General features: G+C 46.2%; 1 protein-coding gene across 2 annotated transcripts in view; it reads left to right on the top strand.

Annotated features, from left to right (window-relative positions):
- The first annotated feature begins 524 nt into the window (after nt 1-524).
- Nucleotides 525-26,457, top strand: part of LOC147634191 (uncharacterized) — a 78,269-nt gene continuing 52,336 nt past the window's right edge. Inside the window, exons 1-2 of one of the 2 annotated variants that reach the window (XM_086805349.1) lie at nt 1,041-1,181; nt 2,899-3,205. Coding sequence is in view for 1 of the 2 variants with exons in the window: in XM_086805348.1 (XP_086661474.1) it covers nt 901-1,181 (281 nt within the window). In the remaining variant the exon portion in view is untranslated. Of the gene's footprint in view, nt 1,182-2,898; nt 3,206-26,457 lie in introns of both variants that reach the window. The other variant, XM_086805348.1, reaches the window with a different exon arrangement.

Genomic DNA, 26,457 nt, shown 5'->3' with positions numbered 1-26,457 from the left:
GTCTATAGGGGTAGAGTTCAACGCTCTACCACTAGGCTATTGTCCCCGCCCTCCATATGAAGAGTTACCCTTCACACATGAAGGTTTATTTGGCCGATGCCCAAAAAGTTGTTGATGTGGCGTCAAGATTTGTGATGTCGCATGTGTTGATGAAACTCCTAGTCGACAAACCGAGTAGAGTCCGTGGTGAATGCTAGGCTTTAGAGTACATAGCTTGATCTCATCCATGTGTAGGATAATGGTGACCATGTGGAGAAGGTGCTGATGTAGTTGGGGTAGATGTCAATTGGAGTAGATGCTACCATGTTGTGCGATATGCATAGGAAGGTGAACCGAGGTGAAAATGGCGGATCGCGTGAGACACCATGGCTACTACCTGGATATTGGCATGTGCGCATTGTGTGTGTCAATTAAACCCTCCACACAAATGAAGAAGTGGAAGAGTTGCCTCTATTGTATGTATGTATATGTTATACACGTGTATGTGTAAATATATAAACCCTCTACACAAGGGGACAGAGCAATGTCTGTGTGAAGTTTAATTTGAACAGTCTGCATTTTTAAAACGCCGTTTGGTATAAAAATTGAAAAAGAAGGCGAGTTTTAGACTAGCGATGGATGAGCTGTAATGGGCATGGCTGTTTTCGAATGCGCACAGCCTGTGTGACGAGATCGGGCCATGTTGGCAGAAGCGGTGGCGTGGTGAAATGCCAGGCACCTCACGATTGCGAAGGCGGAATCAACAGGGGCAGTTCGCGGGACGACAGCATCTGGAAGCAGTTAGGGTTTGGAAGCAAGAGGAAGGATCCTCCAAGAGGAGGGTCGATCTGGAGAAGAACTTAGGGTTTCGCAGGACACAGGAGAAGGGCATCTCGGAGAATTAGGGTTTCTGGCAGGCGAATGGAGCTGTTCGACAAGGATGCGAAGCCTGTAGTGCAGAGTCCACCGCCGGGCAAGTTCTCTTCCATCAACGTGCAGTGGCAGTACCTCAGGCTTTCGAACTCGCCGTACCCCGTGCAGCAGGTCTGCCATATCCCCTACGACAGAGTGCCCGACTTCATCCGCGGCGAAGCAGAGAACCCCGACCACCCCACCACCTTCCGCATCTACTCCAGCCGCAGACGCCGGCGCCACTCCAAAACCGCCGCCACCACCTTCCGGACTTACTCGGAAGAGCTAACGTAAGAGGTCCTCCCCTTTTGATATCTGTGGCTATGGCGAAAAGAGAAAGGGGAAACTTTTGTTGTTGGGGGATGATAGATTGTGCTGTGCAAATGGTAGAATATAATGTGTTATCATTGGTTGGGAATGAAAGTAATATCTTTGCCGAGGGCTGCTGGCTGAAGGCATTTACAAGGGCTGAGATGGACAGTAGGTGTCAGGGGAACTGCACGGCGGCGTCTAGACAGCATGTTGAACTTACCTAGAGGGCCTCTTCCTCCCCCTTGTTTAAATGGCTGAAAGGATGAATATTAGATACCCTCACTATGCATTCTGAAACTAAATGCTGGGAACTGTAGTCTATCGCTTCTACGTTTCCCCTTTATTTGCCTCTCTGGAGCAATCTTGTTTCTGAGTGCTCTTTTATGTTTAACTTTTCCACTTTATTAGCTTCTCTGGAGCAATGTTGTTTCTGAGTGCTCTCTTAGGTTAGTCCAGAACCAAGCCTGGCTAGCGAGTCAGAGCTGGCAATCGAACGACTTCATTACCCAAAACAAAACTTCCTTTTCCATTCAGTTGCTATGAACGTTGACTAGACATCTCAGTTAATATTCATTGTTAATCTGCAAATCATCTCCAAACAAGCTGTGCCCCTACCCTCAACCCCTTCGTCCCAGACCACATGGCTCCACCAGTCCAAGTGTTCTGGTGGACTATACATAAGCCTGCACTAGGTGATCAAAACCATAATCTACAAAATTTTTGTTCAGCTAGATGTTCAAATTCATGAACACTCTTTTAACCAAGTATTTAATGACCAAATACTTACGCCAAAAAAATATCTTTTGCAATCACCAACTAAACTAGTTGGCAATGCCAAACCGATTGGATAACTTATTACATCATTTGAGCAAGATGTAAAAAAGTCTTCAAGTTATTTGTGGAACAAACCTCGCCAAAGAGGCATCTTAAACATGAGCATTTAATTAATCTATGCACCTTGCCCATACCATTGATAGTGGTAAATCCCTAGAGATTCTTTTCCACTTCAAGTTATAGCTCTCTAATTTGTACAAGCCAAATGTCTCTTTTTTAAAGATTTTAAGTTCATGGGTTTGTAAGAAAATACAACTTGAACATTCACACAAATAACAAGACCTTCCACAAGACAAAGAACTTAAAGCAAGAGAGATGGATAATAATACTAAATCATTGTGGTAGGAATTACAAAAAACTTATGGCATAATGCACAGCGGAAATGAAGACAACTGCTGTAGAGAGCAATATATAGATGAAAGAGAGAGAGAAGCTAGTGTAACTCTGCTATATACACCAATAAAATCTCGAAATACAGAATGATGGAGTGTGTGGGCAAGGGGCCATTTTATATGGCCCATGGCTGTTGGACGGCTAGCCTAGAATCAGCCGACAGCAGCCCACGTGTCATGTGCACAGTGTGTATCTACCGTGTGCTACACGCACACAAGACTAGCTTCGAGGTTTGGGGAAGCTTGGAGCTAGGCAGGTTGATTGGCGAGCTGAGTTAGGGATAGACTAACGGGTGGGCACCCAAGTATGGACGGGCGGGCGCCCAAGTGTGGATGCCCGATGATCAATCAAGAGCCTATAAAAGGGTGGCCAAGGTTAGTCATGAGAGATATAGAGACTCGCGTGATTTGTGAGAGCTCTATGGTCTGGAGCCTGGATCTAATGCAGACGTGCACCTGCTTTATGCAGCTGAGGCCGGCAGCAGTCTCGAGGCCCGCGAGGGTAGCTTTGTGGCGGTATGGGACGTCGCAAGGTAGAGATTGGTCGGTACGTCAACCTAGTTAGCTCAGCTCGTGGCTCGGTGGGGACAGCCAAGTCTGTGGGCTTGCCCACGGCTGTTGTGGTTGGGAGGTGAGTCAGGCCTGCACGCCCTTCTTGTTTGTTTGTTTGTTTGTTTGCAGGTTTCGAGTCTCGTACCAGGAGCGTTCAACGAGGAGATCCTATGGGGATTTGACAGTGGTATCAGAGCATGCCTCGTGAACGAGCAAGTCGGTAGGTAGAGAAGAGGTCGAAGATAGGTATGTGTTCAAGAAGCTTGCTGTTTTGTTTATGCATGCTGCTGTTTTTTCATATTAGTATGTGCTTTTTTCATGGAAGAAACCCGTGATGATGGAGATGGTGGTCTAGGAAGGGTCGATTTGTTTACAACATGAAGAAGCTTAGATGTGTTTTACAGTCGTATGAACTGTTGAGAGAAAAAAAAGAAAAAAGCATGGCGGCTTTTGTTGGAGAGAGAGAGAGAGAGAGAGAGAGAGAGAGAGAGAGAGAGAGAGAGAGAGAGAGAGAAGTTCGCTGGCTGTGTATGCGCAGTCAGATGCTGGCCGGGTGCTGCTGGTTGGGTGCTGCTGGCCGGGTGCAGTTGGGTGCTGCCGGCTGATGTGGGCGCAGGCGTACAGGCTAGCATTACCTGTGCGTAGGCTGGCAGGCGGCCAGGCCTACGCAAGTAGCTGTGCGCAGGCGGCCAGGCCTATGCACCGACGGGAAAGCACACGTGCGCAGGCAGCAAAGATTTCAGGCCACGCAGGCGTCCGATGGCACTAAATTCAGGTGGGCACAGAAAAAAAAAGCGTAAAAGCATTCAAGCGCTGAATTGAGCTTTTGTTAAAAAAAAAAAAAACATACGCTTGCTTTCGTTTTTTTTAATGGATTAAACTTTAAAAAAAAAAGAGTTTCAAGATCCACCTAAGGTTTAAAGGTGTTTTTTTAAAAAGAAAACAGAATATATATATATATATATATATATATATATATATATATATATATATATATATATATATGTGTGTGTGTGTGTGTGTGTGTGTGTGTGTGTGTGTGTGTGTGTGTGTGAAACACAAAAGCAAAAGCTCAAGTTGCTTTTGGGGAAGCTTATATAAACCCCTTAAGTGGGCTTCTTGCCACACATCTCTCAAGTTTTCAAGCTCTCAAGCTCTCAAGTTCTCAAGCACTTTTAAGTGCAAGATTGAATTTTCTCTTCCCTTGCCCTCTTCAAGATGTCGACCCAAGAATCCGAGTTGGAGTCCCTTGTCGAACGCGAAGGCTTGCAGGCTACGGAAGATACCGATGCCGATCTTTTTGACGATTATGTGTCCAAATCTGATTTCCAAGAGTTCAAAGTAGCTCTCGAAGCTTCTTCTTCGGAACGTCAGGCACAAATCGCCGCCCAGATGCAGGCCTTGCAGAACTCCATCTCTCTTTTGACCACTATCCTATCTACTCTTTCGGGTATGGATACCTTGGCCTCTGCTCTAGGCCCCAACATTACTCCGGAACAGTTCAGGGGCGAGCAAAAGCAGTGTACCAAGGAGATCGTGGACACTTGGCTACATAAGTGGCAAGTCCATTTTCAGTTTCATCCATATGATGATGGAAAAAAGATCCAGTTAGCAGCAGGTTTCCTCTCAGGCAAAGCTTTGCTTTGGTGGAAGGAACTCAACCCTAAGCCAACGACTTGGGCACAATTTAAAGATGTCTTCAAGAAGGAATTCCTCAAGAAAGAGGATGATTATGATGTTGTTGCCCGGTTTACAGCTTTGACCATGACCTCGCAGCACCTCACTTATGAGGTCTACCTCCAGAAGTTTAGGGACTTGCAGATGAAAGCTACAAAGATGGATCCCACTACTCTTTTGGGGTTCTTCGTAGCCGGTTTACCCGACTCATACCGTTTACATGTTAAAAATAACAAATGCAAAACTTTGGACGAGGCCATTCATTCAGCTCGTATCTATGATGATACAATGGTCTCTTCTAAATCTAAACCCGTTACCGAGCAGGGGAACAAGCATAAAAGAAAGTTCTCCGTACCTATGGCTAACACGACTGAAGGAAAGTCTTCGGTCCAACCTTCAAAGAATTCAAGTTCGATACTAGCGAAGAAGAAACGACTCCTTAAGGCTTTGAAGCTCAAGAAGGAGGGACGTTGTTTCATCTGCGAAGGAAAAGGACACATGCGTAACAAGTGCCCGAAGCAAAAGGTGCAAAGACCAACGTAGGACCCAAGCCAAAGGCAGCTAACCAGTTGTCTTTGACAGGTATGTCAGTTAATGTACTTTCTCGTCCTAGTACATGTTCTGATTGTCTGTTCAACTCTAAAGTTTTTGGCTTGCATGATCTTCTCCGAGTTTATGGAGAAGTGAATGGCCATAGAATCCACATTCTTCTAGACCCTGGTAGCTCACACAATTTTGTTAACTACAAACTTGTGCAGAAATTGAGTCTTGATACGTCACCTAACGATCATACCTGAGATACGCCTACCTGCGGGTCGGCAAGTATGGGATCGAAAGGTGGAGATGCTACCAATCCAGATTCAGGACTACAAAGATACTCTGGAATGCTATATTATGAAAAGATGCAGGGGGGAAGAGAGCTTGAGCTCTTGCAAGCACACACACACACTCACAAAACCCTAATAGAGAACACACAAGGTGAGAGGCTGAAAATCTTCTTCTTCTCTACTCAACACTCAACACACCATATACAAGAATAAGAGTACACACAATATGAGAGGTACTCAACCAAATACATACACGGGTTCTCTATAGTGTGAACTCGACTAAATGAGCTGGCGCTATAACTATGCCAGTCTCTAGAGTGGCTGTCACACAGCCTGTCATCCCACTGGCCGCATATCACCCAAGATCTCACCAACCATGCCAGTGGTGTAAGTGTGGGGCCTATCCCCCAGGCGGGTCATCAGTGGCCACCGCCTCACTAGACGAGCTCGATATCTCAACACTCCCCCTCGAGCTCAACTCCATCTCATGTACACCAAGCGAAGCCCTGAATCTGCGGAGCTTCTCTGTACCCAATGCTTTGGTGAAGATGTCAGCTACCTGATCCTCTGTGCTGACATAAACAAGGTCAAGGTCTCCTGCCAAGACCCTCTCTCTGACGAAGTGGTAGTGGACCTCTATGTGCTTCGTACGAGCATGAAAGACTGGGTTCCTGGCCAACTGTATACTGCTAATGTTGTCACAGAAAATGACAACTTGTCTATTCACTGATAGACCCAAATCTGCAAGTAGCTTTCTCAACCAAGCTACCTCACATGCTGCCATAGCAGCTCCTCTGTACTCGGCCTCTGTACTCGATAGAGCAACCGTAGGCTGCTTCTTGCTGCTCCAAGTCACAGCAGCACTCCCCAAAGAAAACATGAATCCACTGGTAGATCTTCTGTCTGAGATACTACCAGCCCAATCAGCATCTGTGTACCCATGTACACATATCTCTGTCCCAGTCTCATAGAATAGTCCACAATGTAAAGTAGACTTCACATACCTCAGTATGCGTCTCACAGCATCCAAATGCGGTTTCCGTGGAACCTGCATAAACTGACTCACCAACCCAACAGCATAGCTCAAATCTGGTCTGGTGATCGTCATGTAGATCAAACTTCCTACTATGCTCCTGTACATAGTAGGATCCTCCAAGATCTCTCCTGAATCTGCACTCAACTTGCCATTCTGATCCAATGGCACAGAAATAGGCTTGCAGCCTGTCATACCATACTTGGACAACATGTCCAAGCCATACTGTCTCTGCAGTAATCCAATACCATGTGATGACCTAATCACCTCAATGCCCAAGAAATATCTGAGCTCCCCCAGATCCTTCATCTCAAACTTCTGTCTAAGCAAGATCTTTACATCAAAGATCTCTGCATCATGGTCCCCCGTAATGATCAAGTCATCTACATAGATGACAACAAGCACAACCCCTCTATCACCATGTCTCACATACAATGAGAAATCTGCATTGGCTACATGAAAGCCAATAGTGACAAGATATTCAGAAATCTTGTCAGACCATGCTCTTGGTGCTTGCTTTAAGCCATACAAGGCTTTCTTTAACCTGCAAACATGCTCGGGGTGACCCACATCCTCATAACCAGGTGGCTGCAACATATACACCTCTTCTTGCAAATCCCCATGCAAGAATGCATTCTTTACATCCATCTGATGTAAAGACCATTGCTTTGACGCAGCCACTGCTATCACAACTCTCACCGTTGCCATCTTGGCAACTGGGCTGAAAGTTTCCTCATAATCAATCCCATATGTCTGCGCATATCCTTTGGCTACCAATCTAGCCTTGTACCTGTTTATGCTTCCATCACTGTTATGTTTAACTTTGTACACCCACTTGCATCCAATGGCTTTCTTGTCTTCTGGCAATTGCACTAAATCCCAAGTTTCATTTCCATATAGTGCATCCATCTCCTCATCCATAGCTTTCTCCCAACACACATTTCCAACAGCCTCATCAATGCATGTGGGCTCAACAACCTGCACAACCTTTGCCATATATGCATAGTGATGTGCCACATAACCATCATATGTAAATCTCTGCACAGGGTTCTTCACTCTCCCTGATCTTCGCAGCTTTTCATTCATGGCTTCCATAGCCTTCTTTACACCAGGTGTTCTCATAGCTGGGATCCCAAGCTCCTCATCAAGGCTCATATCTGAGCCACTAGACTCTCCATCAACATGAGAATGCCCTGCAGAAATGTCAGGCATACCAAGGGGCTCAACCACTTTCTCTTTTCCTTTTCGTGATGTACTAATCACATTTGCATGACTGGTATTATGACGCAGCCTGCCACTCCATGGTCTATCAACAGACCCACTAGATGAGGACTCTCCTGGTCCACTCAAAGACTGTGATTGATGACCTGCATTCTGTGCAACCACACTTCCACTCACATCAGCCCCGACAGCTTCTTTTTCAGCAGCATACCAGCTGCTCATCTCATCAAAGACAACATCCCTGCTTACCCTCAACTCACGTGTAGCAGGATTATAACACCTGTATCCCTTTTGCTCAAGGGAGTATCCAATAAACACACATTTTTCAGCTTTCGGATCCAGCTTAGTTCTCAGCTCATCTGGCACATGCACATATGCAATGCATCCAAAGACTTTCAGATGAGACAAATCTGGTTTTCTGCCAGTAAACCTCTCCTCTGGAGTTACATCATGTATGGCTGCAGTTGGAGTCCTGTTCATGATGTATACTGCTGTAGAAACAGCCTCAGCCCAATAGCAATGCGGCATATTCTTCTCTTCCATCAATGCTCGCGCAATCTCAGCAATGTGCCTGTTTTTCCGCTCAGCAACTCCATTTTGCTGCGGAGTATATCTGCATGTGAATTGTCTCCGAATACCATTCTTCTTCAAAAATTCAGAGAACTCATTGGAGAAGTATTCTCCCCCTCCATCTGACCTTAGGCACTTTACATATTTCCCTGTTTGCTTTTCAACCAAAACTCTGAAATTCTGGAAGTGAGTGAACACCTCACTCTTCTCCTTCATGAAATATACCCACACTTTCCTTGTGTGGTCATCAATGAACGTGACATAGTACCTGCAGCCTCCCATAGATACGGTCTTCGTAGGACCCCATACATCTGAATGCACAACATCTAGTGCATTTCTGCTCACATATCTGTTACGTGGAAACACATGCTTTGTTTGCTTTCCAAATTGGCATGCTTCACATATTTTCTGCATACCTTCCACCTTAAATTTTGGCAGCCCTGTCACGATTCCTTTTGTCTGCATAGACTTCAATCTCTGAACATTTACATGTCCAATTCTTTTATGCCATATGTCTGTGTCTGCAACAACTCCTGAACCATTTGCAAACATTGCAGCACTCATTTCAGGCATGTCTACATTCAACGTAAACATTCTGCCCACTCTGTTGCCTTTTGCAACCAACCTGCACTTGTCTTTAAAATCTTCAACATAACACCCATCAGGGTTAAACCGAACCTGCAAACCCTGCTCAATCATCTGGCCAACTGAAACCAGATTCTTTGTTATGTTCGGTACATGAAGTACATCTGCAAGGTACTTCACTTTGCCATCCTGCATAGACAATGGCACATCTCCAACGTGGGCAATTGGATGAGCAGTGTCATCCCCTGTTTCCACAAAACCTGGTCTTTCCGGGTTTTTCATCTCCTTGAACCACTCCCCATGACTTGTCATGTGGTTCGAAGCGCCTGAATCCACATACCACACATTATCTTTTTGTGCTGCATCAACATTTTCAGACATGGCATTCACGACATGCTGCATAACAAACAACCTCTCATTATCCTCATTATTTCTGCTTGAGGATGCATAGTTGTTTTGCTGCACTTTCCCATTTTGCATGTCAGCCTGCTTTTTATAACATTCTGACTGCACATGTCCTGGCTTACCACAATAGTAGCATTCACGTGCATCATTATATTGCCTTTGCCAATTTCCACGGCCTCTTTGACTCCCCCTGCCTCTGAATTTGCCTCTTCCACCTGCGTGTTGTTGTTGTTGTTGATTCTGGGACTGTTGTTGTTGCTGCTGCTGCTGGCCATAATTCTGATTACCTGTTCGGCCACCTCCTTGACCGCGTCCACGGCCTCCTCTACCTCGTCCTCTTCCTGAACTCGTGTAGAAGGCCTGTTGCTCTGAACTGTTTTTGCTTTGTGAAGACTGTTGGTCTTCACCCAAGTTCTTCTCTTCGATAATCAGCATAGACACCAAATCTGTAAAGTTGGGAATGTTTTCCCGAGTCTGAATAGACGTCTTAAACGCCTTGTATTGTGGCCCGAGACCACGTAGACAGACTTCCACCTTGTCATCATCATCTACTGACACACCAATAGATGCAAGGGATTCCACAATACCCTTTATCTTCAGCGCATAGTCATTCACAGACATGCTCTTTTTCTCCACAGTATGAAGTTCATTCTTCAACTGTATCTTACGTGCCTTGGTGTTTGTTTCATAAAGCTTTACCAAGGTGTCCCACGCCTCCTTGGGGGACTTGGCATCCTGAATGTGCCCAATCATGGTGTCCTGTATACTAATGGAAAGCCAATACATAACCTTTCTGGCTCCTTGGTTCCAGTCTTTAAACTCTTTCACATCTGCAGCAGTCGGATTTATATCCGGTATCTCCGGTGCCTCTTCATGCTCACCTTCTATGTAGTCCCAATAACCTTTTCCCATCAGGAAATTTGTCAACCTGAACCTCCAAGCATGGAAGTTATTCTTATCCAGCTTCTCAGCCACAATTTGTGTTATGCCATCATTAGACATCTTGCCAAACACACAATTTTACCAGAACCTGCACTCTGGTTTTTCTGCACAAATGCTGTATTTTCTGCACAGCGGTACTGCAGTACTCTCAAATGTCACAACCAGTGACTTCAATGCACATACATACACCCAATGGCAACTGTAGACCTCTTTGCAGCACCCACAGTGTCTGCACAGTCAATCTGTCTTCCTGCAGTTCTTAAAACAGAGTTCTGCAGAGAATCGATGACTTACCCGCAGTGCTCGAAATCGCCTGCTTTCTGAAAAACGGAGGTCCAGACGCGCCCGAAACGCGTTTTCGGCCCAAAAAACGTAGTCCGAAGGACTGTATAGTTGCCCTATAGCTTTACTCCCGCGAAGAAAGCTCCTCAATCAGAGATCGTTTGCCGGTGCCTCCCGTAGAGCTTCCGACAAGGGTGTAGTCACCAACACAATAGGGAAGAGTAGTTGAAGCTCTTACCCTCGTACCGCTTCCTGTGGTTCTCTTGCTTGCAGCTCAGCCCTTAGCACGAACCAGGCTCTGATACCATGAAAAGATGCAGGGGGGAAGAGAGCTTGAGCTCTTGCAAGCACACACACACACTCACAAAACCCTAATAGAGAACACACAAGGTGAGAGGCTGAAAATCTTCTTCTTCTCTACTCAACACTCAACACACCATATACAAGAATAAGAGTACACACAATATGAGAGGTACTCAACCAAATACATACACGGGTTCTCTATAGTGTGAACCCGACTAAATGAGCTGGCGCTATAACTATGCCAGTCTCTAGAGTGGCTGTCACACAGCCTGTCATCCCACTGGCCGCATATCACCCAAGATCTCACCAACCATGCCAGTGGTGTAAGTGTGGGGCCTATCCCCCAGGCGGGTCATCAGTGGCCACCGCCTCACTAGACGAGCTCGATATCTCAACATATTATGCACCTAGAACATGTAGACTTGTTATTAGGGATTGAGTGGTTTAAGACTCTTCAAGTCCAGATAGATTGGTCTAGTCATATTTTTTCTTTTCAACATAGGAACACCCAGTATAGTATTTTAGGTGATTGTATATATCCCTCTCAGGGACCTCTTGTAAATACAGTTGAATTTGAAAATATAATGGATTCTTCTTTGTATACTGCTTTCCATTGTATATTGATTCCACTTTCTTCATTTCTTATACCTTCTATGGATGTCAATGAATTAAGTCTATTTGAAAGCAAAGAATTACAGAAGATACTTGATTCGTTTCAAGATGTATTTCCTAAGGAACTGCCATCGGGTTTACCACCTGAAAGGGCAGTAGATCATCGTATTGACTTGATCCCTGGTGCTCATCCTGTTAGTATTCCACCTTACAGGATGAGCCAAGCTGAGGAAGATGAGTTGGCTAAACAACTCGAAGATTATTCGATGATGGGCCAGATCCGTCCAAGTAAATCACCTTGGGGTGCACCTGTGTTGCTTAGGAGAAAGAAGGACAATACCTGGAGAATGTGTATAGATTACAAGAGATTGAACAAACTGACAATTAAGAACCGAGTACTAAGCATACGAGTACAGGTTTTAGTCCTTTCATGCTTATGTATGGTTTTCAACCTAGATCACCTGTTACAGTAGGATTCTCATGACTTCAGCATGATGCAGCACGTAATTTTTTGCAAGATATGCAGAAAATATTACAAGTTGCAAAGGAATCTATTAGAAGTGCTCAAGACCGAGACAGGTTTTATTCTAATAGACATCGTTCATCGAGTGTTCTCTCTGAAGGAACGATGGTGTATTTGCGAGTTCCGAAAGATTCCGAGACTTTACGGACAGGTCGATCTCGGAAATTATCCCCTAGATAATGTGGATCATTTCGTATTACACGACGGATTGGTTCAATTGCATATGAATTGGATTTGCCTTAGATCCAAGATTCTTAAGGAGTGTCACGACGCCCCTTCTGCTGGACACCCTGGGGTACACAGGACACTATCATTAGTGAAACACACTTTTTATTGGCCGAAGATGAAAGGGTATGTAGAAGATTATGTTCTCAAGTGTCAAATTTGTCAGGCAAATAAAGCTGAACGCTTTAGACAGGCTGGGTTGTTGCATCCTTTGCAAATCCCAGGTAATAAATGGGAAAGTATTTCCATGGATTTTATTACCGGATTGCCAAGAACACATCAAGGCCACGATTCTATTTGGGTTGTGGTAGATCGCTTGACAAAAATGGCTAGATTTTTACCGACCCGGAAGACTATTACAGCTACGCAATTAGCACGGCAGTTTATCGAGCAATTGTTTAGACTGTACGGGTTACCGCAAGACATAGTCAGTGATAGGGACTCTAAGTTTACGAGTGATTTTTGGAAACTTGTTTTTGAGAAGTTGAAAACAACTTTGAATTTGAGTTTCTCAGATCATCCTCAATCTGATGGCCAGACTGAAAGAGTGAATCAGATTTTGGAGGATATGCTTCGAGCATATGTATCCAAAAGACGGAGTTCATGGGAGGGTTATCTTCCTATGTTAGAATTTGCATATAACAGTACTAAGCATACGAGTACAGGGTTTAGTCCTTTCATGCTTATGTATGGTTTTCAACCTAGATCACCTGTTACAGTAGGATTCTCATGACTTCAGCATGAGGCAGCACGTAATTTTTTGCAAGATATGCAGGAAATGTTACAAGTTGCAAAGGAATCTATTAGAAGTGCTCAAGACCGAGACAGGTTTTATTCTAATAGACATCGTTCATCGAGAGAGTTCTCTGAAGGAACGATTGGTTGCGAGTTCCGAAAGATTCTGAGACTTTACGAACAGGTCGATCTCGGAAATTATCCCCTAGATACTGTGGACCATTTCGTATTACACGACGGATTGGTTCAGTTGCATATGAATTGGATTTGCCTTCTCATGTGAAAGTTCATCCTGTATTTCATGTCAGTAGACTTAAGAAAGTACTGGGTGGAACAGACCTGTTAGTTACTCCTCAAGAAATCATAGATGTCGAAGACATGACATTTGTTCCACACGAACCTGAAAAGATTCTTGGATTTCGTGAAGGAAGATTGCGTAATACGCTTATCACGGAATACAAGATCAAGTGGAAGGATCGTGTTGAGGAGGACGCTACATGGGAGACATTGACTACTCTTCAGAGAGATTACCTTGGCTTTTCAGTGAGCTCAAGAGTGAGCTCTTAGAGGAAGGGAAGTATGGCATGTGCACAGTGTGTATCTATCGCGTGTGCTACACGCACACAAGACTAGCTTCGAGGTTTGGGGAAGCTTGGAGCTAGGCAGGCTGATTGGCGAGCTGAGTTAGGGATAGACTAACGGGCAAGCACCCAAGTATGGACGGACGGGTGTCCAAGTGTGGACGCCCGATGACCGGCCAAGAGCCTATAAAAGGGTGGCCAAGGTTAGTTATTGGGATATAGAGAGTCTCGCGTGATTTGTGAGAGCTCTATGGTCTGGAGCCTGGATCTAGTGCAGATGTGCACCTGCTTTACGCAGCCGAGGCTGGCAGCAGTCTCGAGGCCGCGAGGGTAGCTTCGTGGCGGTATGGGACGTCGCGAGGTAGAGATTGGTCAGTACGTCAACCTAGTTAGCTCAGCTCGTGGCTCGGTGGGGACAACCAAGTTTGTGGGCTTGCCCACGGCTGTCGTGGTTGGGAGGTGAGTCAAGCCTGCACCCCCTTCTTGTTTGTTTGTTTGTTTGCAGGTTTCGAGTCTCGTACCAGGAGCGTTCAACGAGGAGATCCTATGGGGATTTGACACCACGACTAGAAAATGTCCAGTTGGCCAGAAAAGATTCAGTCGGCCAGCATTGGAAAAAGGTCGGGCAGCACTAGATCACTTGGGCATCACAGATACAGTCGGCCAGTCATCTGGGGGTAGCCGACAGGCCATACACAACTCTAGAAAAATAGGAAAAAAATATGGAGTGTGAGGAAAAATGGAAAGACACCAAATATGGGCGGGCACACCCACAACAGAGGCCCTGACATAGTGTACAGACAGGAGATGAATGAAGACAACTGCTGAAGAGAGCAATACACAGATGAAAGAGAGAGAGAGAAGCTAGTGTAACTCTGCTAAATACACCAATAAAATCCCGGAATACAGAATGATGGAGTGTGGGCAAGGGGCCATTTTATATGGCCCCTGGCTGTTGGTTGGCCCGCCTAGAATCAGCCGACAGCAGCCCACGACCAGAAAATGTCCGGTCGGCCAGAAAAGAAGCAGTTGGCTAGCACTGAAAAAAGGTCGGGCAGCACCAGATCAGTTGGGCATCACAAATACAGTTGGCGAGTCATCTGGGGGCAGCCGACAGCCCATACACAGCTCCAGAAAAATAGGGAAAAAGTATGGAGAGTGAGGAAAAATGGGAAGACACCAAATACGGGCGGGCACACCCACAACAGAGGCCCTGACATAGTGTACAGACAGGAGATGAGTGCTAACAGGCTGCCTACTCATGTGCTGCGTAAGGAGCTTTGATGACGATCTAGGTGTTAGCAGTCATCTCCTGTCTGTATATTTACACTAGGGCCTTTGTTGTGGGTGTGCCCGCCCGATTTATGTGTTTTCTCATTTTTCCCCACTCCATATTTTTCCCTATTTTTCCTCAGGTGTGGGAGGCTGTTCTGTGGCTCCTGGCGCATCCAGATGGTGGCCAACTGAGTCTGCTGCCCCCAGGTTGTTCTCTGCTGCTCGCCGACTTCACACGTGTGAGGGCCGACTCACTAGGGCTGGCCGAATGGAGCTGGTGCAGGTCGTGGACCATCTGTGTGCTGTCGATTGTCCTTACTGCTGGCCGACTGCTCATGTGGGGCCATGTAAAATGGCCCCTTGCTCCCCCACTTGTTGTAGTGGGTATTCTGGGTTTTCTCTTGTGTATATAGTAGAGTTACACGCCTCTCTCTCCTTCTCTATTGCTGTATTTTTTTTTGCAGTCACTTGCTCTTGTGTTCTCAGATTTTGTCTTCATCTCCGCTGCATATTCTGACATGGTATCAGAGCTCTAGGCTCTTGATAGATCTTGGGAACTGTGTGAGCAAGAGGGGGGCTGTTTTGTTGCTGATTGGTGGACTGTTTTGGACTGTTCGGGAAGAGGAGAAGCAAGAGGAAGGCGGGCTGATTTGCTGGACAGCCACTTGCAGGTTTAAGTTCTTTTTTTTTCCCACCCACCCACCCTTTTCAGTTACATCCCCGCAATGGCATATTTACTTGAGATGGCTGAGAAGCATGTGAAGATCTCGACACTCCCCACGTTCCCAGTGGACCGTTAGTTGGATGGGAACAACTACAGCATATGGAAGGTAATGATGGAATCTGTTTGAGAGTCTTACGACCTAGATGATTTCATTGTTTTTGGCCCCTCTCAGTACTCAACATTCTATTCTACTTTGATTACCAGTGGTAGGCTCAGCACCATCACATGGGAGGAGCTCGTGCCCACTAGGAGGAAAGATTCACAAACCCTCCACAAGGCGGAGGTTCGGAGGCCTTAATTGGCCAACGGTCGAAAGGCCGTAACAACAAGGGCAAAGGAAAGGCTTCATCGGAGAAGTCTTCTGAGAAGACGTCCAATGCAGACCGCGAGAAACTGAAGGCAGAAAGGACCTGTAATGATTGTGGCGAGAAAGGCCACTATTGGAGGCAGTGTCCCAAGCGGAGCACCGAGAAGGGTGCCGAATCCTCAGCAGCAACCGTGAAGACTCCAGCTTTTTTGCACATGGAGGTTATGGACATCGGTGTTACATTTTCCTCGTGCAGGGAGGTGGTTGGAGGACTCTCCGCTACGGATACTCGGGAGTGGATTATAGACAGTGGTGCTTCCAGGCACATGACTCCTTCTTGTTCAAATTTACAGGATCTCTGCAAGTATTCTGGTCACATTCTTACTGGGGATACATCCACTATTCCAGTTCACAGTGAGGGCAGGTTGGAGATAGTTCCCGATGGCAGAGGGGGGAAGCATTCCTCCTAGGTGTTGTATGTTCCATCACTTGGTTTTCATCTGTTGTTAGTGCATCAGGTTTGCAAGACTGGCATACGGGTGGAGTTTGATGAGCATTTTGTTGCTCTCCGAGACAAGGCAACAGGCCAGGTAGTTTGGGAAGACGGAGTGGAGAATAGAGTTCACAAACTTTCAGCTCTCTCTCTCTCCCAGGTCCTCAGTTTTGTGACGAGTGGCAGTCTGGTAATGGCCACTTAAGTGTGGATATGCTGTAGGTGCAGGCTTTCCCGAACTAGATGGTGGATGGCTTGCCAGATGTTGGCAGCAGTTGGCAGGAACTTTCGAGTACAGATGTTGGTAGTTCTTGTGTTCGACAAGAGGAAACTTGTCAAATCCCCACGGATCCCCTCGTGATCAACCTTGGTTCGAGACTCGAAACCTGCAAACAAACGAACAAACAAACAGCAAGGGGGTGCAGGCTTGACTCACCTCCCAACCATGACAGCTGTGGGCAAGCCCACAGTCTTGGCTGTCCCCACCGAGCCACGAGCTGAGCTTATTAGGATGACATACCGACCAATCTCCTCCTCGCGACGTCCCATACCGCCACGAAGCTGCCCTCGCGGGCCTCGGTTGCGTAAAGCAGGTGCACGTCTGCACTAGATCCAGGCTCCAAGACCATAGAGCTCTCACAAACTCGCGAGACTCTCTATATCCCAATAACTAACCTTGGCCACCCTTTTACAGGCTCTTGGCCGGTCATCGGGCGTCCACACTTGGATGCCCGCCCGTCCATACTTGGGTGCCCGCCCGTTAGTATTTCCCTAACTCAGCTCGTCAATCAGCCTGCCTAGTTCCAAGCTTCCCCAAGCCTCGAAACTAGTCTTGCGTGCGTGTAGCACACGATAGATACGCACTGTGCACATGACATACTTCCCTTCCTCTAAGAGCTCACTCTTGAGCTCACTAAAAAGCCAGGGTAATCTCTTTGAAGAGTAGTCAATGTCTCCCATGTAGCGTCCTCCTCAACACGATCCTTCCACTTGATCTTGTATTCCGTGATAAGCGTATTACGCAATCTTCGTTCACGAAATCCAAGAATCTTTTCAGGTTCGTGCGGAACAAATGTCATGTCCTCGACATCTATAATTTCTTGAGGAGCAACTAACTGATCTGCTCCACCCAGTACTTCCTTAAGTCTACTGACATGAAATACAGGATGAACTTTCACATGAGAAGGCAAATCCAATTCATATGCAACTGAACCAATCCGTCGTGTAACACGAAATGGTCCACTGTATCTAGGGGATAATTTCGGAGATCGACTTGTCCGTAAAGTCTCGGAATCTTTCGGAACTCGCAAATACACCATCGTTCCTTCAGAGAACTCTCTCGATGAACGATGTCTATTAGAATAAAACCTGTCTCGGTCTTGAGCACTTCTAATAGATTCCTTTGCAACTTGTAACATTTCCTGCATATCTTGCAAAAAATTACGTGCTGCATCATGCTGAAGTCATGAGAATCCTACTGTAACAGGTGATCTAGGTTGAAAACCTTACATAAGCATGAAAGGACTAAACCCTGTACTCGTATGCTTAGTACTGTTATATGCAAATTCTAACATAGGAAGATAACCCTCCCATGAACTCCGTCTTTTGGATACATATGCTCGAAGCATATCCTCCAAAATCTGATTCACTCTTTCAGTCTGGCCATCAGATTGAGGATGATTAGAGGAACTCAAATTCAAAGTTGTTTCCAACTTCTCAAAAACAAGTTTCCAAAAATCACTCGTAAACTTAGAGTCCCTATCACTGACTATGTCTTGCGGTAATCCGTACAGTCTAAACAATTGCTCGATAAACTGCCGTGCTAATTGCGTAGCTGTAATAGTCTTCCGGGTCGGTAAAAATCTAGCCATTTTTGTCAAGCGATCTACCACAACCCAAATAGAATCGTGGCCTTGATGTGTTCTTGGCAATCCGGTAATAAAATCCATGGAAATACTTTCCTATTTATTACCTGGGATTTGCAAAGGATGCAACAACCCAGTCTTTCTAAAGCGTTCAGCTTTATTTGCCTGACAAATTTGACACTTGAGAACATAATCTTCTACATACCCTTTCATCTTCGGCCAATAAAAAGTGTGTTTCACTAATGATAGTATCCTGTGTACCCCAGGGTGTCCAGCAGAAGGGGCGTCGTGACACTCCTTAAGAATCTTGGATCTAATGTTCGGGATCTGTGGTACACAAATTTTGTCATTACGGAATAGTAAACCATTCCGAATCATCCACTGGCCTCCTGCAGCTTGAATAGTAGACTGCTCAGTCATCGAGTCTTGGTCAATCAATGAGCTCCCGTCCTGGATCTTCTGCCAAAATGGACCAAAATAACTATTAGTCCTGCTGATTGAAATAAGTCTGTAGAAATCTCGGTGAACGACAAAGTATTCACCTCTCTAATCCGACTAAGCGCATCTGCAATACTATTCATGGACCCTTTCCGATAACGGATCTCAAAATCAAAATCTTGCATTAACTCTGCCCAACGAGCTTTCTTGCCTCTCAAATCATCCGCATCACACACATACTTGATTGACTGATGATCAGTCAATACCACAAACTTGGAGCCATATAAATAATGTCTCCAAACCTTGAGAGCATGAATCACAGCATAAAGCTCCTTCTCAAGGGTTGGCCAACGAGATTGAGTGTCGTCTAGCTTTTTACTTTCAAAAGCAACCGGTCTATCATCTTGAATAAAGCAGCCCCGATAGCATAGTCACTGGCATCAGTTTCAAGAACATAAGGCCGACTAGGATCAGGTAATGCTAAGATAGGTGCTTCCTTGACTTTATCTTTCAAAAGTCTGAAGGCTATATCCAAATCGTTATTCCAAGTGATAGGCTGATTGGACTTACGTCCACGACCTTTCAATAAGTCGGTCATCGGTAGTGTGAGCTGAGAGTACTTCCGTACAGATTTCCGAAGAAAAACAACAAAACCGAGAAAAGAACGAAGTTGTTTCACTGTTCGCGGTATAGGCCAGTCCAGAACCTTCTGAACTCGGTCATAGTCAATGCTCAATCCATCTCTAGTGATCTTGTGTCCCAAGTAAATGATGTCGGTCATAAGGAACTCACATTTACTTAACTTAGCATATAGTCGATTCTGTCTTAAAATAGATAAGACAATCGTGAGGTGTCTGACATGATCCTCAAGAGTACGTCTATATATCAAAATATCATCCAGGAACACCACCACAAATTTTCCCAAATGTTCACGAAAAGATCGTTCATCATTTGCTGGAAAGTGGCTGGAGCATTGGTTAACCCAAAAGGTAATACGAGAAACTCGTAATGGCCATACCTAGTCCGAAAGGCGGTTCTTTCGACATGCCTTTCATGAATACGTATTTGGTGGTAGCCAGTACGTAAATCTATCTTCGTGAAATATTTCGCTCCTGCTAACCGGTCAATCAGGTTATCTGATCTAGGGAGAGGATAACGGTTCTTAATGGTCAGCTTGTTCAATCTCTTGTAATCTATACACATTCTCCAGGTATTGTCCTTCTTTCTCCTAAGCAACACAGGTGCACCCCAAGGTGATTTACTTGGACGGATCTGGCCCATCCTCAAGTAATCTTCGAGTTGTTTAGCCAACTCATCTTCCTCAGCTTGGCTCATCCTATAAGGTGGAATACTCACAGGATGAGCACCAGGGATCACGTCAATACGATGATCTACTGCCCGTTCAGGAGGTAAACCCGATGGCAGTTCCTTAGGAAATACGTCTTGAAAGGAATCAAGTATCTTATGTAATTCTTTGCTTTCAAACACACTCAATTCATTTACATCCATGGAAGGGATGAGAAAAGAAGAAAGTGGAATCAATACACAATGGAAAGCGGTATACAAAGAAGAATCCATTATATTTCCAAAATCAATTGTATTTACAAGAGGTCCCTGAGAGGGATGAATACAATCACCTAAAATACTATACTTGGTGTCCCTATGCTGAAAAGAAAAAATATGACTAGACTAATCTATCTGGACTTGAAGAGTCTTAAACCACTCAATCCCTAATAACAAGTCTACATTTTCCAGATGCATTACATAGCATTCCAGAGTGTCTTTGTAGTCCTGAATCTGGATTGGAAGCATCTCCACCTTGCGATCCCAAACTTGCCTTCCCGCAGGTGTCTAGACGTACCTCATAGGTATGGTCGCTGAGTGTCGTATCAAGACTCAATTTTTGCACAAGTTTGTAGTTAACAAAGTTATGCGAACTGCCAGGGTCTAAAAGAATGTGCCATTCACTTCTCCATAAACTCGGAGAAGATCATGCAAGCCAAATACTTTAGAATTGAACAGACAATCAGAACAAGTACTAGGGCGAGAAAGTACAGTAATTGACGTACCTGTCAAAGACAACTGGTTAGCTGCCTTTTGCTTGGGTCCTGCGTTTGACTTGGTATCCTTTTGCTTCGGGCACTCGTTACGCATGTGTCCTTTTTCTTCGCAGATAAAACAACGTCCTTCCTTCTTGAGCTTTGAATCCCTAAGGAGTCGTTTCTTCTTCGCTGGTGTCGAACTTGAACTCTTCGAAGGTTGGTCTGAAGACTTTCCTTCTGTCGTGTTAGCCATTGGTGTGGAGAACTTTCTTTTATGCTTGTTCCCCTGCTCGGTAACGGGTTTCGACTTGGAAGAGACCATTGTATCATCATAGATACGAGCTGAATGAATGGCCTCGTCCAATGTTTTACATTTGTTATTTTTTACCTGTAAACGGTATGAGTCTGGTAAACCAGCTACGAAAAACCCCAACAGAGTAGTGGGATCCATCTTTGTAGCTTTCATCTGCAAGTCACGAAACTTCTGGAGGTAGACCTCATAAGTGAGGTGCTGCGAGGTCATGGTCAAAGCTGAAAACCGGGCAACAACATCATAATCATTCTCTTTCTTGAGGAATTCCTTCTTGAAAACGTCTTCGAATTGTGCCCAAGTCGTTGGCTTAGGGTTGAGTTCCTTCCACCAAAGTAAAGCTTTGCCGGACAGGAAACCTGCTGCTAACTGAATCTTCTTTCCATCATCATATGGATGAAACTGAAAGTGAACTTGCCACTTATGTAGCCACATGTCCACTATCTCCTTGGTGTGCTGCTTTTGCTCGCCTCCGAACGGTTCCGGAGTAATGTTGGGGCCTAAAGCTGAAGCCAAGGTATCCATACCCGAGAAAGTAGAGAGGGTAGTGGTCAATAGAGCAATGGAGTTCTGCAAAGCTTGCATCTGAGCTGCGATTTGTGCCTGACGTTCCGTTGAAGAAGCTTCAAGAGCTACTTTGAACTCTTGGAAATCTGATTTTGACACAAAATCGTCAAAAAGATCGGCATCGGTACCTTCCGTAGCCGGCAAGCCTTCGCGTTCCACAAGGGGCTCCAACTCCGATTCTTGGGTCGACATCGTGAAGAGGGGACGTGGAGAGAAAATTCGATCTTTGCACAATGAAAGTGCAAGGGAACTTGAGAGCTTGAGAGCTTGAAAACTTGAGAGATGTGTGGCAAGAAGCCCACTTAAGGGGTTTATAAAGATAGCCCCAAAAGCTAAAAATCTCCAAAAGCTAAAAATCTCCAAAAGCTAGGCTTAGCTTTTGCTTAGCTTTTGTGTTTTTTTTTTCATATATATATATATATATATATATATATATATATATATATATATATATGGATATATATATTTAGGTTCGTAAAAAAAAAAACACCTTTAACCTTGGAGGGGGGGGGGGGGGTTTTAAACCTTAAAAAAAAAAAAACGAAAGCCCAAAAACGAGTGCTTTCCTTGTTTTTTTTTTCTCATCCCTCCTGGATTAGCCGGCGCTGTCTGCTGACGTTGAGTACTGCCGTCAAACCTGCTTTCCGACCGTCGCTGCTGTCGTCGCCAGTACCTTCGCACCAGCCGGCGTGGGCCTGCGCCAGCTGTACTGGGCTTGGGCAGCACGGCAGCGTAGCCCTGGGCGCCGGCTTGCTGGCCTGGCCGGGGTACATGCTCGCCTAGCGTAGGCACTGCCTGGGCTGGCCACGCAAGCCTGGCCACCTGGCTTGGCAGGCCTGGCCGCCTGGCTATGCAGGCCAAGGCTGCCTGCCTATGCAGGCCAAGGCCGCCTGCCTACACAGCCTTGAGCGCCTGCACATACTTGGCCGACTGCAAGCCTGGCCGCCAGCATAGACACCAAAAGCCAACACTTGCCCAACGTACAGATGCTCACGACCAGCAGTTCTTCACGACCATGCGCCTGGCTCGCTTTCTCTCGCTCTCTCTGTCATGGCCCTGAGAAAATGGAACAGCACAAGTGTGGGCATGGTGGTTGCTGAGTCAAAATATTAAATGATTCACACTTGGGGTGCCCGGACAGAGTGAATGATGTATGGACATCCCTAGGTGTGAAGGGGGGAACTAGAACATTAATATTTTAATGTTATATGTGTGGTTGCCCCTAGGCCTTAGTGGCCCCTAGGGAACTTTAATAACTATTAAAGTTGGGGCCCTAGGACAAGTTTGGGGGAGGGGGCAACTCCACTTTTGGAGTGCATGACTCTCTCTCTTCACTCTCTCTCTAGCTTTTGGGGAATCGTGCAAGCCTAAGCGTGGAGGAGAGGAGAAGTAACGTGGGACTGCTGAATATTGTTTATGCTGCTGTTTTTCTGTGCAAAACCTGCCGTACAGTCCACATGTGCAGCCCGTACAGAGTTGTACGACTGCAAGTACAGTACGGCTGTCTTCTCTGCTGCAAGCTTTGCTGGTACAGGCGGCGTTGACAGAGGTTGAGCAGGTACAGGCGGCGCTGTGGGTGCTGCTGCAGATTCTGCTGCAGGTACAGGTACGGACAGCTGTACGGACTGAATCAGGAGCTGGTAGCGCTGGACAGTACAGGTGTTGGCGGCGCTGGACAGACCTGGAACAGGCGGCGCTGGACTGAGTAGGTACAGTCGGGTACAGAGGCTGTATTCAGGCAGCGTAGGCAGGTACAGTGCCACGTGGGCTGCTGGTACAACCTGTACGGACTGGTACAGTGCAGATTTTATGGTCTGTACAGTCAGGTACAGCGCTGAAGTGGATGCAGAGAGGAAGGTACAGACAGGTACTCCCACACGTGTGAAGCAAAGTTGTTGAAACAAGTGTGCAAGTACAGACTGGTACAATCACTTCCTCCGGTGCAGATCCACGAGCTGATTTTGGTAAGCTCTGAATTTGTTCATCTACTTTTCTTTCCAATAGCTTATGTCTGCTGCAGATTTGTGCTATCTAGCCCCCTTGTGAGAGGAGGGGTAAGGCAGATTGAAAAGGGTGGAAACAGAGAGATTGGACAATGAATGTATGCTTGTGCTGAGTTGTGGAATCATGTGCATGAGATATGCTAGATGTATGTTCAAGGTTGTCCTGCTGAATAGTCTTGGCTGATCAGAGGGGAGCACATAGTGTTGCTTTGAGACATAGATCTGTGTGTGTGAATCCTCTGTGCTAAGAGGTATTGTGGGCTGCCAGATTGGATATACAGGTGTATTCTCTTGGCTGGTTTTTGGTGTACTCAGCCTTACATATTTGTGAAATTGAATAAAGAAATACCGCAAGGGGCGCCAAGCTTTGGGTCCAACAGGTGTCGTTTTATTTTCAGATTTGGGGCACTCTAGCTCCAATCCAATTTGTTTTCATATCTAGACTACAAGTGGACGGGTGACTGTTAGTCTACCGCACTTTGGTTTCTACTAGAGGCCGGTTTCACTCTCTCTCGTTCAACGAAAAGCAAACGTGCTTTTTCTGTTTCTCTCCCTGCTGTTCATGTGACTGCACAAACAAGACTTCTCTTCCTTGCAAAGCAAGCGACCCTTCTAAACCTACCATCTCCCATCAACATGGGTCTCTTTGATGAAGAAAAAACTCATATTGAATCTGAAAACAACAGTATGCACAGAAAAAACAGCAAGCTTTTTAACACATACCTTTCTTCGACCTCATCTTCTCTACCTACCGACTTGCTCGTTCACGAGGTACGCTCTGATACCACTGTCAAATCCCCACGGATCCCCTCGTGATCGACCTTGGTTCGAGACTTGAAACCTGCAAACAAACGAACAAACAAACAACAAGGGGGTGCAGGCCTGACTCACCTCCCAACCATGACAGCCGTGGGCAAGCCCACAGTCTTGGCTGTCCCCACCGAGCCATGAGCTGAGCTAACTAGGATGACGTACCGACCAATCTCCTCCTCGCGACGTCCCATACCGCCACGAAGCTGCCCTCGCGGGCCTCGAGACTGCTGCCGGCCTCGGCTGCGTAAAGCATGTGCACGTCTGCACTAGATCCAGGCTCCAAGACCATAGAGCTCTCACAAACTCGCGAGACTCTCTATATCCCAATAACTAACCTTGGCCACCCTTTTATAGGCTCTTGGCCGGTCATCGGGCGTCCACACTTGGGCGCCCGCTCGTCCATACTTGGGTGCCCGCCGATCAGTGTTTCCCTAACTCAGCTCGTCAATCAGCCTGCCTAGTTCCAAGCTTCCCCAAGCCTCGAAACTAGTCTTGCGTGCGTGTAGCACACAGTAGATACACACTGTGCACATGAGAAAACTTTACAGGTAACCTATGCTCTGATGTCTCGTAGTATTCGGGACAAAGAAACTCCTGTAGATGAGGAAGTTCTTTCCACGGGGACCTATCGGAAGGCCAGGCAGGTGGCAGTTGATTACTTGCAGGTGGAGGTGGATGTTGCACATTCTCTAGGCTTTGTGGTTCCGGATTTAGAGGGGGTTGGTTATAGGTTTTCGAAGGCCTTGAGTGGTCTTCAGCAGGTTTCCAGGACTTGGCATCCCACCATAATAGGTGTTGATCCTTGTGAGCAGTATGATGCCTCCTTGACTCGGAAGCAGAATGGTTCATTGATTTGGTTGATGCATACCAGATTGGACGGGAGCTTCCTGATGAGGTTGTTGAGCTCATGTTTGCAGAGGACTCTTTGGGAGGCAGGATTGCGTATCGTGTGGTCTCTGCAGCATGCGAAGGATCTTGGACTCTTTTACACAGGAGGGGGGTTGATGGATGGAGTCGAGGGGGGTTGATGGATGGAGTCAAACTCCACGGATGGAGTGACTCAGATTGGGGAGGAGAGGCAGACACGAGGACCTTGACATCAAGCTCCAGTTTTTCCCTTGGCTTAGGAGCAGTAAGAGGCAACCATCTATTGCCTTGTCGTCGACAGAGGTAGAGTACCGGGCTGCTTGTGGTGCTCCTTGCGAGGTGGTGAGGTTGCAGAGGTTACTTGGCAGGATTGGGTTTCCACTGGTGGAACCCACGCTAGAGGTTTTGTTCGTGAAAAGATCGTTGTTGATGACATCTTGCTAGAGTTCTGTTCGACAGAGGACAGTGCGGTGGACCTCTTCACGAAGTCTCTACCTCAGGCTATGCTCCGGCGGCACTCCAGCTCCCTGGGGTTGGTTCCACATCCAGGAGCTGAGAGGGGGTGTTAGCAGTCATCTCCTGTCTGTATATTTACACCAGGGCCTCTGTTTTCTCATTTTTCCCCACTCTCCATACTTTTTCCTATTTTTCCCTACTTTTCTTCGGGTGTGGGAGGCTGTTCTGTGGCTCCTGGCTGATCCAGATGGTGGCCGACTGAGGCTGCTGCCCCTAGGTTGTTCTCTGCTGCTGGCCGACTTCACACGTGTGAGGGCCGACTCACTGGGGCTGGTCGACTGGAGCTGGTGCAGGTCGTGGACCATCTGTGTGCTGTCGGCTGTCCTTACTGCTGGCCGACTGCTCATGTGGGGCCTTATAAAATGGCCCCTTGCTCCCCCACTTGTTGTAGTGGGTATTCCGGGTTTTCTCGTGTATATAGTAAAGTTACACACCTCTCTCTCTCCTTCTCTATTGCTGTATTTTTCTGCAGTGCACTTGCTCTTGTGTTCTCAGATTTTGTCTTCATCTCCGCTGCATATTCTGACACTAGGTAGACTTTGAGATGGAGGATGTCACACAATAGCAAGAGCGCACAATGTAGCGAAGATAGATATCAATTTGAGAATCATAGTGAATAATCTATAGATCACTTTCTTTAAAATTGAAGTCCATAACAATTGCAATCAATGCAACTTCTGACCTAGCCGTGCATGAATATCAAAGTAACGAATCATCTACGTCCCACAAAAATCT

The sequence above is a fragment of the Cibotium barometz genome, chromosome 11, assembly GCF_041138505.1.
Source record: "Cibotium barometz isolate CiBa-2024 chromosome 11, ASM4113850v1, whole genome shotgun sequence".
Taxonomy (NCBI): domain Eukaryota; kingdom Viridiplantae; phylum Streptophyta; class Polypodiopsida; order Cyatheales; family Cibotiaceae; genus Cibotium; species Cibotium barometz.
The sequence above is the reverse complement of the archived record's forward strand: the minus strand, read 5'-3'. Positions and strand labels throughout refer to the sequence as shown.